The 18,838-nt window shown below is 42.0% G+C and overlaps 1 protein-coding gene across 9 annotated transcripts in view; it reads left to right on the top strand.

The window, feature by feature from the left end:
• LOC111952588 (kelch-like protein 25) overlaps positions 1–18,838 on the top strand; it is a 57,347-nt gene that overhangs the window by 7,164 nt on the left and 31,345 nt on the right. For 2 of the 9 annotated variants that reach the window (XR_011474184.1, XM_070435163.1), the window contains exon 2: positions 4,534–6,385. Coding sequence is in view for 3 of the 9 variants with exons in the window: in XM_070435163.1 (XP_070291264.1) it covers positions 4,534–6,347 (1,814 nt within the window). In the remaining 6 variants the exon portion in view is untranslated. Of the gene's footprint in view, positions 1–268; positions 500–4,533; positions 6,386–11,059; positions 11,203–15,366; positions 15,504–18,838 lie in introns of those variants that run through there. The other 7 variants (XM_070435164.1, XM_070435165.1, XR_002875754.2 and 4 more) reach the window with 7 other exon arrangements.

Below are 18,838 nucleotides of genomic sequence, written 5' to 3'. Positions count from 1 at the left end.
AAAACAATAATTTAAGACAAAAAAAATTGGAAGAGGTTGAAGCGAGAGGGATTTGGTTAAATGCATTAGACACATTTATTGTGCAACTGACTAGATATCCACTTTCCCTAACAAATTATCTCTGTACTGTAATTTATTAATTGTCAGTGGGCATGCTATTGTTTTGCTGTTACCACCAAGAGGAAGAGGGCGGATCCCACTCTGTCGTTTAATCCGATTGGTCTATTAGTTGTCAAAATCGCACCCAAAGATCTACTTTTATTGGTTGTGGTGCTGATTTGCATAAAATAGGTTGCCGGAATTGGGTAAAGAGACACCAATCACTTGCAAGAAACACACCACTGGATATGCATTTTTTCCTGATTTCCCACCTCAGAMCGAACCCAGTTGCAGACAAAGTGGCTTGAAAGGACCTCAACTACTCATAGTAAAATCATGGTTTAATCAATCAACCAGAAACTATACACTTCTTGGATTCCCGTTTAACAACCATATGTATGTGAGTATACAGTCAAGTGTTATAGGCTACTTTGCAAATGTTTATCTGGATAATGTTTGCTAGCTTGTCATCTGAAGTCTTGACAGAAGGGGTAGCTAGGTGGACGTAGTTTYTTCAGCTAAAGTTTGTTTGGTAGTTAGTTAGCTGGCTGGCTAGGTAAATTAGCTGTTAMACTTATTTGCATAGATATAACTAGCTAGTTAGCTTGACAGAACATAGGGTTAAACAGGTTTCTTTGATATCAATTTGTGGTACTCTAGAAATAGAAAAAAACTAACTCATGTAACGTTAACGAGCTAGCTAGTTAGCTAACTGGTTAGCTAGTCCTTTGGCGAAACCATCGATAATTAGCTAGCGCTAACGTGCAAGGCCTGACCAGATCATTCTGAAKATATTTTTGGGGGCTAAGATTGTCAGCAGTCAGGTTAGCTTGCCTTAACAATGTGAGCGTTTCAATTAATTTCGCAATCGTCATAATCGGACTTCATTAGCTAGCCTACAGTGTAACATTTATTGGAATGCCAGCTTTGATGTCATGACATGATGCCACATGTGGCTTGTGTTAAATTGTCTGAAGGAAATCGAAGCTATCTAACCACACCACCTTTTGGATGTATTGAATTCAAATTTTTGTACTTTTCTAGGAGTTTTAAAATTGAAATTGATTCACTCAACAGCTGTTGTAGCCTAGGTGATACTTCGTAAACGTGATAATTTATTTCAGTTATTTGTTTGGAAGTGTCCAGCCGCCCACCACCCAGGGTTTCAATATGATTTATTAGCGTAGTTACAGCTTGCTGGCTGGCACATAGGGGTGTATTTTGATGTCTCTGTTTAATAATAATCATAACACACTAAACAGGGTTGATTTCCATTTATAAATAAATGTTATTTGGCACCCTACTGAGACGTTGAAAGCAAAATGCATAATTCCAGGGCTATAGCATAATAGGCTAGGAGCAAACTGGGACCTTGGTGACTCAAATAATGATAAAGTTAGTGCTGCAGTAAAACAAAATAGCTTTATTAGACTTAGTTGTGGAAAATAGGTTCATTTACAATGACAACTTTTACAATTAAAATCTTCCTTTTCCAAGTCACACCAGACGCATTAATAAATTCATCCCACTTTAGATGGCAGATTCAGTCCAAAATGTAACTCTCTTTGGCTTTTCTCTCCATTCCATCTGGAACAGGATGGCAAAGTGGCCTCAAACAATTGTTTCTCAGCCATAAAGGATTAACTRTTCTACTAAGAGAAGAATTCTCATCTTTGAAAGCTCCTTGCTTGAATGTCCCTGACTCCCTGGCTGTTCTTTCAAACACTTTTTCATTACTCACTCACTGGCTTGTTAAAGTAGCGTGAGGGATTGAACCCACATGCCCTCAGTTGCACAGACACCAGCCATTTCCCAATGGGCCATGTAGAGTCCCTACGGATTGATAGAAGCTCTTGGTTATTAGGACTGCAAACCAGCTGGTGATCCATTCAGCATCACAAATGCAGAGAAGTTCCCTGCTTCAGACTCCTGAAAAAGCCCCCCCCCCTCCCGGTTCTCCATCCTCCCTGTGTCTAAGGGAGTAGCACTGGAATACAAACACTATGTGAAAAGATCCTGGAAAGGCTTTTAGTCAGAAGGGCTGAGATGTTTACGGAGGGAAGAAACAAGATGGGAAAATAGGGACCTTTGTTTCTGAGTTGCCTATTGCCAAATCTAATTAAGAGGTCCCATTCATGTGTGAATGTCCTGGAAGTTTGGTATTTAGTCTCACAGAGAATGATTCAGCATYGTCCTGATCACGCTGGGCATGACTGGCAGTTATTATTGGCAGTAATAGCTGATTAACAGGTTCTATCTCCAGGCTGAACAGTCATCATTAGCTGGCCTCCGTCCAGTACCTTGGCCTGAACCTTACACTGTCACTAACCGGCTACCACCCGGTACTCTACCCTGCACCTTAGACTGCTGTCCTTTGTACATAGTCAACACTGCTCACTTAAATGTTTACGTACTGTTTTACCCACATTTACTGTATTCTAGTCATTGCTCATCCTATATGACTACTGCTGTACACACCTTTTCTAGTCATACTGTCTATATACACACACACCATTCCCATATTTATATTCCGGACTCTGATATTGCTTGTTCTGATATGTCTTAATTTTTTATTTTAAGTTTTACTTTTGTTTATTGTATTGCTTCATTACTGCACTATAGGAGCTAGAAACCCAAGTGTTTTGCTGCACCTGCGATAACATCATCAAAACTGTGTGCCCGACCAATAAACTTATTTGAATAACATAAACCACCACCAGAACTCCTTTGGCCATTTTGTGGTTCCCCGGCCTAAGTAATGTACGAGCTCACAAGCTGCATAGCACTTTTCCTGACTTAAARCACTTTGTTGACTGCATGAAATATCACACAGCCCTAATTTATATCAGACTGGACTCTAGAGGGAACATTTTGGGGGATCTGATGGTGCCCCCCCCCCAACCCTCTTCAGTCTGTGCCTGGATCAGCTGTATTTGCTGTTGTAATTGGTACAGGACAATTGCACCGCTTTGCATTTACTCAATTTCATGGTTTGCTGTGTRCCCCATCGTTTTTGTGACTGACCCGCTGCATTGTGTTCCCTGTCAACCCGACATTGACATTTTAAATGCCCTGCTGATGTGTGTATGCCTGCCTGTGCCCTCCAACCTGCCACAACTGAACCAAAACCCCTGTCCGCTATGGACCCCAAACTGCATGTCAGCACACACACACACATACTAGAGCTGCTACTATAAAATTAAGTTGCTGAAACAGTGCTTTTATATACTCTCTTAGTTGTCCGTTTCCATCCCATGTAGTTAAAAGAAGACTTGATCCTTTTGGGTTCGGAGTGTTGCGATGCGGTAGAAGTACTAACAGTGATTGAGCAGCAGTGTGCACCCCACAATATTTCCCCTCTGTTAGGATGAAAAGAAAAGCATTCTAATGAATATTGAGTGCAATGTCTGCTTGTTTCAGATTGGAATGACTTCACTAATCCAATGCTCTGTGGTATAATAATGGTTTGAAAGCTCTGAAGCGGTTTATATGAATTGCTGTTATATTGCTTTGTGGACTTTGATGTTAAGTGGGAGAAACCGTTTTAAAAAGGGATGCCCTGTGTTGACTGACTATTAATAAACCGGCTCAACTGTATATTTGCTGATCTGCTATGAAACGTGCCAGGGAGTCTGCTTAATGATTTAATATGCATGTAGGCCATCTAAGACATTACATAGGCTAGGAACTGTATCTACTACAATTTAATAAATAGGCGTTGGTTACTTTGAAGGAAGGTTGATTTTGAAAGGCTTTTCCACAAACTCTTAACAATTAGGCTATGCTTTACTCAGGAGATTCATTAAGTGGCTTGAATGTGCAATATAGCTGAGGAGTGCATTCTGCCCACATTACTCTGTGGGCCTTCTCTGCAGTGTGTGTGAGCTCTAATAAAAAATGCTGAGACTGCTGAATAATTTCAGACATCAGGTGATAAATATCATGTTGTACCTACTAAGCACTGTTAATTTAAATTAGACTTTGCTGAAGATTTTTTTTTTAAATGCACTAATTGGATTGATTTCAATAGATAGCCTAACCCAAATCATAGGCCTAACTTTGATTTAAATAGGCATATGCACTTTAGGATGATTCATTTTCTGCAATTAGGCTTAGCGGTGTTGTAATAGGCATTATTCCAATGTAGGAATGGCATTCAAATAAGCAGCACGTTATCACATGATCTAGATGTTGCCTAGTAATTGAATACATTTCCCCCATTTGGTTGTCTATGATCAGTTGGATAAATAAAAAAATGTAATTGATATTTTAAGTCCGCCCTCAACTTTGGGCCAATGAGTAGATGTAAAGAATCTGTTTATTTGATTTAACAATAAATCCCCATTGAGATCAACATTAGAAGTAAATTGTATGTTGGGAAAAACATCCACCAGTTTGTTTCGCATCTCATTTTCTGTTTTTGTTTATCCGTAGTTGGAGAAATTAGGACAAGCGACTCCCTGGAGGGCTCTGAAATYATGTCAGTCAGCGTCCACGAAAACCGTAAGTCCCGGACCAGCACGTGCTCCATGAACATCTCTCTGTTCCATAAGCCCTCGCATCCAGACAGCGTGCTCACCCACCTCAACACCCTCCGCAAGCAGTGCATGTTCACTGACGTGACGCTGTGGGCGGGGGACCGCTCCTTCCCCTGCCATCGGGCGGTACTGGCCGCATGCAGCCGCTACTTTGAGGCGATGTTCAGCGGCGGGCTCCGTGAGAGCCTGGACAACGAGGTGAACTTCAGAGACAGTGTGCATCCAGAGGTGTTGGAGCTGCTGCTGGACTTTGCCTACTCGTCACGTGTCATCATCAACGAGGAGAACGCAGAGTCGTTGCTGGAGGCGGGAGACATGCTGCAGTTCCACGACATCAGAGACGCTGCTGCGGCGTTCCTGGAGAAGAACCTGCACTTGTCCAACTGCCTGGGTATGATGCTACTGTCTGATGCCCACCAGTGCAAACAGCTGTATGAGCTCTCCTGGAGGATGTGCCTGGTGCACTTTGAGGCGTTGCGGGACACAGAGGACTTCTACGGCCTCAACAAAGACAAGCTGCTGGACCTGATCCTCAGCGACGAGCTGGAGATCGAGGACGAGCATATCGTGTTCAACTCTGTGATGCGCTGGGTACGCTACGACCTGGACGGCCGCAGAGACTACCTCCCTGAGCTGCTGGGTGGAATCCGCCTGGCCCTGCTGCCCTCTGAGTGTCTGATCGAGGCGGTGGCCTGCGAGGAGCTGGTGATGTCAGACAAGAGGAGCCGGCAGATAGTGGAGGAGGCCATGCAGTGCAAGAAGAAGATCCTGCAAAACGATGGGGTGGTCACCAGCCCCTGTGCCCGGCCCCGCAAGGCAGGCCACACACTGCTCATCTTGGGAGGACAGACCTTCATGTGTGATAAGATCTACCAGGTGGACCACAAAGCCAAGGAGATCATTCCTAAGTCGGACTTGCCCAGTCCCAGGAAGGAGTTCAGCGCCTGTGCAATTGGCTSTAAGGTCTACGTGACTGGGGGGAGGGGTTCTGAGAACGGGGTGTCCAAGGATGTTTGGATCTATGACACGGTCCACGAGGAGTGGTCTAAAGGCGCTCCCATGTTGATAGCACGGTTTGGCCATGGTTCGGCTGAACTGGAGAACTGGCTGTATGTGGTGGGTGGCCACACTGCCATAGCAGGCATCTTCCCTGCCTCCCCCTCAGTCTCCCTCAAACAGGTAGAGCGGTATGACCCACTCRCCAACAAATGGACCATGATGGCGCCGCTCAGAGATGGTGTTAGCAATGCAGCTGTGGTCAGCGCCAAGCTAAAGCTGTTTGTATTTGGTGGCACCACCATACACAGAGACAAGGCCTCCAAGGTGCAGTGCTACGACCCTCTAGAGAACCGCTGGGCCATCGCAGCAGAATGTCCACAACCGTGGAGATATACAGCCGCTGCTGTTCTGGGCAGCCAGATCTTCATAATGGGCGGAGACACGGAGTTCACCGCCGCCTCCGCCTACCGCTTTGACTGTGAGACCAACCAGTGGTCTCGTGTTGGGGACATGACTTCTAAAAGAATGAGCTGCCATGCGGTGGCCTCTGGGAACAAACTGTACGTGGTGGGGGGCTACTTTGGGACGCAGCGCTGCAAGACTCTAGACTGTTATGACCCCACGTCTGATAGCTGGAACAGTATAACCACAGTGCCTTACTCACTAATTCCCACTGCGTTCGTAAGCACCTGGAAAAATCTACCTGCCTAGCAGCCTTGACATGAACAAGGAGTGGTCTCCAGAACTGGGTAAGCCATATGCATATTGTTTTGTAATAGTAAAAAAAAAAGTATGTGCACTGTGTAAATCCTTTGAACATATTCATGGAGCACTTTCCATAAGATGTGTACTATATTTCCCCAAATGCTGGATGTATTTTCTAATTTAAAGGCTTTCAAGTGAAAGCGCCTCAGAAGTCTGCTAGCTGCTGACATGTACACACTCGGAGACTGATCTCAGGATAAGTGAACGCCAGACTGCTAAGATTGTCTAAGTTCTGCTGTTTAAAGTCATTAGGGGAATCCATATTGTATTTTRTGTGTGCTGAGGAGAGGTGTGGCTACTCAAGGAAAGGGGTAGGGATGCACGATATATCGGTGAACATATCGGAATCGGCCGATACCAATGTTAACGTTTTTAGATAATATGCAAAACCAATGTCAAAGCTGCCATGCATACCTATATAACGTAGGTACATGACGTAATGATGCCACGTAAAAATTTGCGCTCTAAGTGCAACACAGTAGTCCTAAACTAGCCCACAATGTCTGCTGTGTGGATTGAGCAGTCATTTGAAAGAGTAACAAAATTTCAGCGTGCCCACTCAAAGGCAAAATCCGTTAAAGCCAAGATGATGGAATTCATTGCCCTTGACAACCAACCGTTCTCTGTGGGTGATGTTGGCTTTCGCCGACTTGTTGAGCACTGGTACACACTACCAGGTGCGCTATTTTTCAGATGTTGCGCTACCGGAGTTACACAATGACGTCACTGATATTAGCTTCACGGCATACATACTATAGAACACCGTTTGTCTTTGCGTGTCAMAAGATACAGTAGCACTGTCAAAGCTGTATAGAAAAGTCTGCAAACACCAGCCACGAACGATGTGTTTACAATACCGTGTTGGTAATTAAGCATTATTTGTTYGACCGCAACTTCTGGGGTAGCTAGCTTTAGCTTGGTACCTAGCTGGCACCAATACAACCAGCCTGAAAACMATTACCTGCACTCATTTTCATTATTCTTAGCAATGATTTTGGAATCCTTGTAAGTATTAGCTAGGTTGCCACTTGTTGTTCAGCTATTGAAATTGAACTTCAGTCAGCAACTTAAGCCTGTTGCCCAAAGATAACTTTATAAGCAGCTAGCTTAATCTGGCTAGTGAGGCTCGACCGCACCCGGTTATGTGAGGCGGCAGGTAGCCTAGTGGTTAGAGCAGTAACCGAAAGGTTGCTAGATCGACTCCCTGAGCTGACAAGGTAAAAAATCTGTCGTTCTTCCCCTGAACCAGGCATTTAACCCAGTGTTCCTAGGCCATCATTGTAAATAAGAATTTGTGTTTAACTGACCTGCCTAGATAAATCAAATTGTTCATAATCTAGCCACAATAAGGGTTAGGCACAAGTGGAATTTGTAAGTGTCATTGACAGTGTTGCAAATGAATACAAATAGTAGAATTATGCCATTTATTTTGAAGGCTAACAGCGTCCACTATTGTGGCTAGTCCTTAATGTGGCTAGCTTCACATTGATGGGTCCGACCACCATTAACTTCTTATGGCTGCAATCCCGTAAACTGTGTGATATGACAACAGCCAGTGAAAGTGCAGGGTGCCAAATTCAAACAAATCCCATAGTTAAAATTCCTCACACATACATGTATTTTATACCATTTTAAAGGTAATCTTGTTGTTAATCCCACCACAGTGTCCGATTTCAAATAGGCTTTACWGCGAAAGCACCACAAACGATTATGTWAGGTCACTGCAAAATCACCGAAAAAGTCATTTTTCCAGCCAGACAGGAGTCACAAAGCAGAAATACATATAAAATTAATCACTAACCTATGATCTTCATCAGATGACACTCATAGGACTTCATGTTACACAATACATATGTTTTGTTCGATAAAGCTCATACTTATATCCAAAAACCTTACTTTACATTGGCGCCATGTCCAGAAATGCCTCCAAAATATCCAGAGAAATTGCAGAGAGCCAYGTCAAATAACATAAATACTCATCATAAACTTTGATGAAAGATGCATGTTTTACATATAAGTAAATATACACTTGTTCTTAATGCAACCGCTGTCAGATTTCAAAAAAGCTTTACGGCAAAAGCACAATATTCAATAATCTGAGAACAGCGTTCCGCCACAAAAGGAAGCCATACAGTTACCCGCCAAATTGTGCAGTCAACATAACTCATAAGCATTATAAATCTTCACTTTGCTGATCTTCGTCGGAATGCACTCCCAGGACTCCCACTTCCACAAGAAATGTTCGGTAATGTCCATCATTTATGTCCAAATAGCTATTTTTGTTAGCGTGTTTGGTAAACAAATCCAAAGTCAGGAAGCGCGTTCACTAAAAGCAGACGAAATGTCAAAGTTCCGTAACAGTCAGTAGAAACATGTCAAACGATGTATTGAATCAATCTTTAGAATGTTTTAAATAAATATTCAATAAAGTTCCAACCGGAGAATTACATTGACTTCAGATGTGCGATGGAACAGAGCTCCCTCATGTGAACGCGTATGGTCAGAGCATGGCCAGGTCATGGTAGACCTGACTATTTCCTGTCTCCTTCAGCCCCACCACAGTAGAGGCATCAGACAAGGTTCTACAGACTGTTGACATCTAGTGGAAGCCGTAGGAGGTGCAAACTCATCCATATCCCACTGTGTGTTCAATAGGGGCTGTGTTGAAAATCGACCAACCTCAGAATTCCCTCTTCCTGTTTGGATTTTTTCTCAGGTTTTTGCCTGCCATATGAGTTCTGTTATACTTTAGACGTTGCCTTAGACTGCTGTGTCCGTCCGTGTGTGTGTTAACTATTTAACTGTACGCTTAAGGCAGCTAAAAAAAATTGATATCGGGTATTTATTTTTTTGATAAAAAAAATTGATATACATTTTTTGGGGCAAGGAAAATATCGGTATCGGCCTAAAATGTCATATCGGTGCATCACTAGAAAGGGGGGGGGGGGGGGGGAGTGGGAATAAGGAAAAGTACAAACTCTGCAGTACCTGGATGATGGCTTTTGGGAGTGGTTGCTAGTACTATAGTAGCAGTAAAGGCTAGAAGGTTTATCAGGGGGAAATCGCTGTGCCTCTCAGGATCAGCAGAGCAGTAAGCCACTCAGACATTTATTTGTGGAGTGGGAATAAGGAAAAGTACAAACTCTGCAGTACCTGGATGATGGCTTTTGGGAGTGGTTGCTAGTACTATAGTAGCAGTAAAGGCTAGAAGGTTTATCAGGGGGAAATCGCTGTGCCTCTCAGGATCAGCAGAGCAGTAAGCCACTCAGACATTTATTTGTGAGCTGCATTACAGAGGTTTTCCAGTCAATTGGCTATTAGCCTATTGGAGAACACGCTGGGGCTCAATCGGTTTTACATGGAGTGACCAGAGAGCAACTCTAATGGGGGTGGGTGCTGTTCACTTGTGAAAGCCAGTAGCTCCCAAATGTACCATAACCCAATTAAATAGTCTAAAGTACAGCCCTGTAGCTTCTTAAATGATGTCCTGTTTTTATCATGAATAAATGAGACATCGCAGTTATTTACGGTTATGCATGTGCCTGAATTGTGCAATGCTATGGTTCTTATCTGAGAGGTAGGTGAGTGTGTTTGCTGGTGCTGAGCTACTATTGGGGTATTGCTGAAAAGACCTTCAAACCCAATCACCCCTGTAGTCTTAATGGATGATGTTGCTACAGGGAGGCTCAAGTCCATGTCCAGTCATCTACCAGGCTGGTGAGAACAGAAACAACTAACTTAGTTCACATTACCCCTGTGCTGTGAGCTGAGGTTTAGTCTCCTGTGTAATCATTAACACTCACCTTACAGCCAACATCACAGGGCTGCATTTCAAAGGAGCAGATGGCCCAGCTTCATAATTAGCCCCTGGGGGCCAGGCTACAGAGGCTGGATCCCCAGGGTGGCTGCCCTTCCTCTCTCCCTGACTGAATGTGGCGGCTGGGCTGCCTGGGAGACAGTAGCTGGGTGACTCTCTGGTTGTTGTGAAATTGTTAGGTTAGATATTACTGCATGGTTGAAACTTGAAGCACACGCGTTTCACTACACTCGCATTAACATCTGCTAACCATGTGTATGTGACAAATACTATTTGATTTTGATTTGAGTTTACAGCTGCTGTTTAATCCTCACCCTCTCCACACATCCATTTCTCCCTAAACACCATTTTTTGAATGACTGCAACCGACTTCCCCTGTAAAGGAGTCGGTGAGGTGGTCACAGTACAGACACCCACATGCTTTGGTCTGTGAGTAGGCCTGTGAATCCTGTTTATTAACTTTTTTTTTTTTTTTTACAACTGCAGAAGGCTAAAAGGGACGAGGGAGAGTAGACTACCTGCCTGCATCTAGCCACACTCCACCTGCTTTTCAGGTATCTCTCTGGTACTGCCCCTGAACTTTAAGACAGTCTTGACTCCCCAGCAACATGGTTGATCCATAGTGTTGGACCAAACCAGTGAATAGAAGAGCATGTCAGTACTCAGTAGGCACATTTTATGCCAGACGTGCGTATCCTAATCATTTTAGATTCGACTGGAGCCTCTTGTCGGACATTTTGGTACCCTCTTACACTTAATCAGATCTCAGGGCTTGAAGCTCTAACATTTTAATGGGGACTTAGCAATAACTTTRTCTAACCTTGTTTGTCCCYCTGACTAGAAGCCAGCCTGTGAGGACTAGGGTTACACTGGATGGTTTCGGGTGGTCGAATMGTCATGCTTATTAATCCAATCCAATATGAGGAATGATTCTATGAAATATAATTTAGGAAATTTGTTATAATATTAAAAGCCTTTACTGTTGGTTTGTTTCCTTGTCAATATTGGTGAAATTAGCATTATGACTATTTAATTAAATAATATTAAACTTTAATGCGTTTGCAGACAGAAGTTGACAACAGAAACATAGCGTATGTTTCTGAGTAAGTTCTGCAAAATTTAAAAGGTCCCAAATTATTTTATTAAACCCGAAGTCCAGCCCTAGGGATATCACTGCCTACGTCATTATCTTCTACTCCTGAGACCAAAACCATGCCTACTCAACACTAAAACYCTTGTTTATATAGCTATATAAAAGCTTAGCAGTAAATGTCCAAGTTGATTTATTTCTCAGAAATGCTTCATAAGAAGCAGAGAGCCTAAACTGGAACAATACTAACCCTCTAGAATGAGTATATATTGTTAATCTGTAGTCTAGGACCCTATAAATGTAAGGAGGGTGGGGTCTTATAACCCCTCCCCTTCTATTAATAAAACAAGTATAATCAATTAATATAATACATCAAACATTTGGTACAGCCCCTATCATGACCCCTAGGTAAACCCTTTTCAATACCAACATGGTAGAAACATTATGGAAAATGTATCTGGAGTACTGATGGGCTTAATTTGGCCTGCCAGTGTGTCTGAAGAATGCTGTAAAGTGCTGGTCTCACAGGCTTTGCCCTCCCAAAGCGCTTCGTTTTTAATCTAATGAATGTCTATAGGGAGGTGTAGACCTATTAGAATGCTCTCTTGGCACAGGGATGATGCCTCTCTCGGCTTAGCTGTGTCCCAGGGGTGAATTCTCGTCAGTCCAACATGGTGACTGTACAAAGGCCTGTATCCTCTTCTCATTCCTGATGTTTGTGAAACAGTCACCCACAGGGCCTTGAGCTGATTGTATTTATTGGCTTGAGTGTGTCTTACAGCTGACTCCTTCCTGTACAACGTGATAGTGGTTGGTTGTGGGAGGAAGAGGAAAAAAGTGTCAAAGCTATGAGGTGTCTGTCTGGCTTGGAGATGGGGGTTTTCCAGCTCAGTGGTTAGGCTACACAGTGAGTTCAGATTTAATTGAATTACGCCTGAGCAGAAAATAAGGGGATACTATAACATCGTGATCGCTTTCACGCTCCGCAAACTAAAGTAACCTAGTTACAGTACTCCCGAGTGGCACAGCGGTCTAAGGCCCTGCATATCAGTGCTTGARGTGTCGCTACAGACACCCTGGTTCGAATCCAGGTTGTATCACAACCGGCGGTGATTGGGAGTCCCATAGGGCGCCACACAATTGGCCCAGCGTCGTCTGGGTTTGGCCGGTGTAGACCGTAATTGTAAATAAGAATTTATAATTAACTGATTTGCCTGGTTAAATTATAAAAATATTACTGTATGAATCAAGGCACTGCACTAAAGGTCTTCTGCTCCCACCCAATGCTATTATATTTTAAAGCATGTTTTTTTTATGAACCTCAGACCCAGAGGCAACTATATAATGATGGTTGACCATAATTCTGAACAGAAATACAGTAATGGTGTCTTTTAACCTCTTGACGCACGGATCCCTTTAGCGGGATCATTTTCGTAAACAACCGCTGAATTGCAGAGCGCCAAATTCAAAAAAAAAAATTTTTATAATCATGAAATCACAAGTGAAATATACCAAAACACAGCTTAGCTTGTTGTTAATCCATAAAATATGCTTTACAGCGAAAGCAATCCAAGCGTCTGTGTGTATCAATCACTAGACAAAACAGTAAGAACAGCTAGCCGCAAATTAGCTTGGTCACGAAAGTCAGAAAAGCAATAAAATTAATCGCTTACCTTTGATAATCTTCGGATGTTTGCACTCACGAGACTCCCAGTTACTCAAATGTTATTTTTGTTCGATAAAGATTAGTTTTATAACCAAAACGCACAAACCAAATGGCGGTTATGTTCAGAAAACCACAGGCTCGTTCCGGTCCTGAAGGGCAGACAAATTCCAAAAAGTATCCGTAATGTTCGTAGAAACATGTCAAATGTTTTTTATAATCAATCCTCAGGATGTTTTTAACATACATAATCGATAATATTTAAACCGGACGGTAAACTATTCAATACTACAGAGAAAGAAAATGTCGAGCTACAACTCTCGGGCGCATGAACTAATCAAAGGACACCCGATGCGTTTTGATTAATCTCGCTCATTTTTCAAAATAAAAGCTTGAAACTATGTCTAAAGCCTGGTCACAGCCTGAGGAAGCCATTGGGAAAGGAATCTGGTTGATACCCCTTTAAATGGAGGGGCWGGCAATGGAAAAGGGATTTTTCCAAATAAAAGGCAAAATCAGTTCTGTTATACTCAAAGACAATATTTTCACAGTTTTGGAAACTTTAGAGTTTTCTATCCTAATCTGTCAATTATATGCATATTCTAGCATCTGGGCCTGAGAAATAGTCTGTTTACCTTGGGAATGTTACCTTGGGAATGCCCCCTAGCCTAAGGAGGTTTTAATGAACCAATCTGAGTTTACCACCAATACCCTGGGCAATTTGACAAAGTTGCAGAGATGTTGGACAGATGCCCAGCACCCAGTCAGTCATATCACAGACATCTGAGCTCCACTACAGTTAATGGTCCTCAGAGGGAGTCTGCCATRCTGCTACACACMTCAGGCTACAGTCTSCCTGTTCTTTCACCAGAACTTTCCACCCCAAGCATCCACACTGTAGAGAATACTAAATGGGCAATGTTAAACACATGACCATTTACCTGCTTTAGTTTTACTGTTAGTGCTTTTTGATATCGGTTCGGTTTCTGTTCTATATTTTATAACACTTTGGTTTCAAGATAAATGTAAAAAGTTACATGTGCTCTTGTGGGCTGAATAGTGTAACACAGAATAAAACAATTAATAGTCCCATGATGGTAGTGACCGCTTATCAATTAACCATAATTAATKCACATTACTTTACAAAAATGTCAGTTGTGTATATTACATTTGTTTCATGACTTCATTATTTAATCCCAAGTCATCTCATCTCTGTGGATTTTCTGTCTGCTCGGGATAGGCATTTGACCTTTTGACTGTTCGAGTACACCCCACCCCAAGTACTCTGGGAAGGGTGAAGAAAAATACATGCATTTGTGTATGCCATTTTAAGATAAAATTATTGAAACCGTAATATCAACTGGGTATGTCGTGGCACACAATCTTCAAAAAGGTAGTAACCTCAGCAGTGTGGTGCTTGTTTTATTAATTTGGTAGACAAAACACTTGTTTCCTGGGCTCTTATGGTCAAGACTCCTATTTTATAGTTWAAAAAAAACATGTCATAACAGAATGGTGCGACGTGATTCACGTCTCAGTTATTATTTGAAACTGGGCTTAATTTGGCAAGTTGAGGGTTACAAACCAAAATCTCTTTTCGATATACACACATTCAATTTAGTTTATGCCCATTCCTTGGAAATTTTCTAAATTGAGTAACAATTCTACATTGAACACTGCATGGGCATTAATTACCGGCACATCTGAGGAGCCTGCGTTTTTTTTTTTTTACCAGTCCTGAACCTGTGACCAGAAACATGCTACGTAGGGTCAATATCAGAATAAATTATCTAGTGCTTGTCTCTTCTCAGCAAAGTCTACAGAGCTGAGATTGATGTATGGCATATAGATCTATCAGCAAACTTAACATGTGTAAATATTTGTATGAACATAAGATTCAACAACTGAGACATAAACTGAACAAGTTCCACAGACATGTGACTAACAGAAATGGAATGTGTCCTGAACAAAGGGGGGGTTGAAATCAAAAGTAAGTCAGTATCTGGTGTGCCACCAGCTGCATTAAGTACTGCAGTGCAGCTCCTCATGGACTGCACCAGATTTGCCAGTTCTTGCTGTGAGATGTTTCCCCACTCTTCCACCAGGCACCTGCAAGTTTCCAGACATTTCTGGGGAAATGGCCTTAGCCCTCACCCTTAGATCCAACAGGTCCCAGGCGTGCTCAATGGGATTGAGATCCGAGCTCTTCGCTGGCCATGGCAGAACACTGACATTCCTGTCTTGCAGGAAATCACGCACAGAACGAGCAGTATGGCTGGTGGCATTGTCATGCTGGAGGGTCATGTCAGGATGAGCCTGCAGGAAGGGTAACACATGAGGGAGGAGGATGTCTTCCCTGTAACGCACAGTGTTGAGATTGAGCTTGTCATTGCAGGCAGTCTGATGATGCTGTGACACACCGCCCCAGACCATGACGGACCCTCCACCTCCAAAATCAATCCCGCTCCAGAGTACAGGCCCGGGTAACGCTCATTCCTTCGACGATAAACGGGGATCTGACCATCACCCCTGGTGAGACACAACCGCGACTCATCGGTGAAGAGCACTTTTTGCCGGTCCTGTCTGGTCCAGCGACGGGTGGTTTGTGCCCATAGGCAACGTTGTTTCCGGTGATGTCTGGTGAGGACCTGCCTTACAACAGGCCTACAAGCCTCAGTCCAGCCTCTCAGCCTATTAGTACAGTCTGAGCACTGATGGAGGAATTGTGTGTTCCTGTGTAACTCAGGCAGCTGCTGTTGCCATCCTGTACTTGTCCCGCAGGTTTGATGTTCGGATGTACCGATCCTGTGCAGCTGTTATCCGTGGTCTGCCACTGTGAGGACGATCAGCTGTCCGTCCTGTCTCCCTGTAGCGCTGTCTTCGGCGTCTCACAGTACGGACATTGCAATTTATTGCCTGTCCACATCTGCAGTCTCATGCTCTATGCAGCATGCTTAAGGCACGTTCACGCAGATGAGCAGAACCCTACGCATCTTTCTTTTGCTGTTTTTCAGAGTCAGTAAAAAGGCCTCTTTACTATCCTAAGTTTTCATACTGACCATAATTGCCTATTGTCTGTAAGCGGTTAGTGTCTTAACAACCGTTCCATAGGTGCATGTTCATTCATTGTTTATGTTCATTGAACAAGCATGGTATACGTGTTTAAACCCTTACAATGAGATCTGTGAATTTATTTGGATTTTTACAAATTGTCTTTGAAAGACAGGGTCCTGAAAAAGGCGAGTTTCTTTTATTGCAGAGTTTATACAAATATAAAGCGAATTGGATGGAAAATAGCATTTTACCAATCTCTTTAATCTTCAACATAGAAATGCTACAAAAATAATTTACAGAATCGTTACAAATAAGTCATCCATGATTCAACCAATTATATTTTAAGAGGAAGCAAGATATTTGAAGCATGTTTCCTTTTCAGTCTCCTTCGCCACTTAGCTTCGTTAACTAAGGATTTCTTTCAAAATAATAAACGTCAATTTAACACCATTTACAGAAAGACCTGTGTGAAGGMCAACTTACAGGAGGAACTTGAGGCAATTAAATATTTTCAGTCTGGAAAAACCAGGGCTTGAGGGTATACCAGTAGCGGTATAGCAGACCTTTGATGTACTCAAAGATCTATTATTAACGTGTTTAATTACTCTTATGAAAATGGTAGACCTTTCAGGTATTCAAGAAGGTCTGATTTCATTACTACTGAAACAGGATGCAGGTGGTAAGTAAAAATCCAGTCCATTTTATTAAAAAACAATGTTGTGATGTGAAAATCCTGCAAAATGCATAGCACAGAATAAAGATTGATCAAGATGAACAATATCTGGTAGACAGGTTTGTTTTACATGGATGACATATTCGAGATATAYGACAATTACTTGAAATAATGGAACATTATGAAAGATTTCGAAAAGGCGTTTGATAAAGTACGACAATTTATATTTAAAAAATGCCTGGATTACTTTAATTTCAGTGAATCTCATAACTTTAACCAACTGTATGTACAGCAACCCCAGGTGTAAAATAGTAAATAAATTGTCAAAGTATTTTAAGAGGAGTAAAACAAGGCTGTCAGTTGTCTCCATATCTATTATGGCCATCAAAATGCTAGCTATTAAAATTAAGTGCAACAAGAACATCAAGGTGTTAAAAACAAAAGCTCTTAAGTCTGCATTCTGTGATTCTGCACAGTCTTTGGATATCTTGCTCACTTTTCTAGCCTCTCTGGACTAAAACCTCATGACAAGTGTCGCATAATACAGTGCCTTCGGAAAGTATTCAGACCCCTTGAATTTTTCCACATTTGTGACCCGTTCCAGGAAACTAGGCGTATGTTGCCGGTCACCACTTCACAGGAGAGCCGTTTGAATGTAAACTTTTTTWAAATCAAAATGCGGTTTTTGGCAGAAATGCCTTATGGAACATGTAAACTTTCATGTACCTTAACTTCTCTAGGATATGTGGGACGCTACCGTCCCACTTGGCCAAAAGCCAGTAAAAATGCAGAGATCCCAATTCAAATATATTACTATAAAAATCAAACTTTCATGAAATCACATTTTAAAGCTACACTTGTTGTGAATCCAGCCAACATGTCTGATTTCAAAAAGGATTTACGGCGACAGCACACCAAACGTTTGTTGGGTCAGTAGATAGCCACAGAAAACACATTTTTCCAGCCAAAGAGAGGAGTAACAAAAAGCAGAAATAGAGAAAATTAATCACTAACCTTTGATCTTCATCAGATGACACTCATAGGACCTCATGTTTCACAATACATGTATGTTTTGTTAGGTAAAGTTTATATTCAAAAATCTGAGTTTAGGCAGGACGCTACTGTCTCACTTGGCAAAAAGCCAGAGAAAATGCAGAGCTTCAAATTAATTACTGTAAAACCAGCCCCGACAGCCCCGAAATTCAATAGAATAAATGAATTACTTAAATCATACAATGTGATTTGCTGGATTTTTGTTTTAGATTCCGTCTCTCACAGTTGAAGTGTACCTATGATTAAAAATTACAGACCTCTACATGCTTTGTAAGTAGGAAACACTGCCGATTTTGCAGGTTATCAAATACTTGTTCTCCCCACTGTATATCCAAAATGTCAATTTATTTGGCGCGTTTGATCCAGAAAAACACCGGTTCCAACATGACTACAAAATTACTTGTAAGCTTTGTCCAAACAGTTCAAACTACTTTTGTAATACAACTTTAGGTATTTCTTAACGTAAATAATCGATGAAATTGAAGACGGGATATACTGTGTTCAATACCGGAGGAAAACAAAGTGTAGCTAGCTTTCAGGTCACGCGCCTGAAAGCTTTCTTAAAGGAAAAACCTCAACCAATTGTTGACATCCAGTGGAAGTGATAGGAACTGSAAGATGGTCCCTTAGAAATCTGGATTCCCATTGAAAAGAGTAACCTCAAAAAAATCAATGGTTTGTTTTCGGGGTTTCGCCTGCCAAATAAGTTCTGTTAGTCACAGACATGATTCAAACTTTTTTAGAAACTTCAGTGTTTTCTATCCAAATCTAATAATATGCATATCTTAGCTTCTGGGCATGAGTAGCAGACAGTGTAATTTGGGCACGCTTTTCATCCAAAATTCCAAATGCAGCCCCCTATCCTAGAGAAGTTAAGCCTCCCATGTATATCTCACTAGGTCAGGGTTTTTCAGCCTCCATATATCCACTAGTTCTAATGTATCCATGATATTTGTGATCTCCATAAGTGCATGAGTGATTTCCTTTACGATCCATTGAGGTGCATAACCATATTTACATTTACATTTTAGTCATTTAGCAGACGCTCTTATCCAGAGCGACTTACAGTAGAGTGCATACATTTTAT

The sequence above is a fragment of the Salvelinus sp. IW2-2015 genome, linkage group LG26 (genome assembly GCF_002910315.2).
Source record: "Salvelinus sp. IW2-2015 linkage group LG26, ASM291031v2, whole genome shotgun sequence".
NCBI lineage: Eukaryota > Metazoa > Chordata > Actinopteri > Salmoniformes > Salmonidae > Salvelinus > Salvelinus sp. IW2-2015.
The sequence above is the reverse complement of the archived record's forward strand: the minus strand, read 5'-3'. Positions and strand labels throughout refer to the sequence as shown.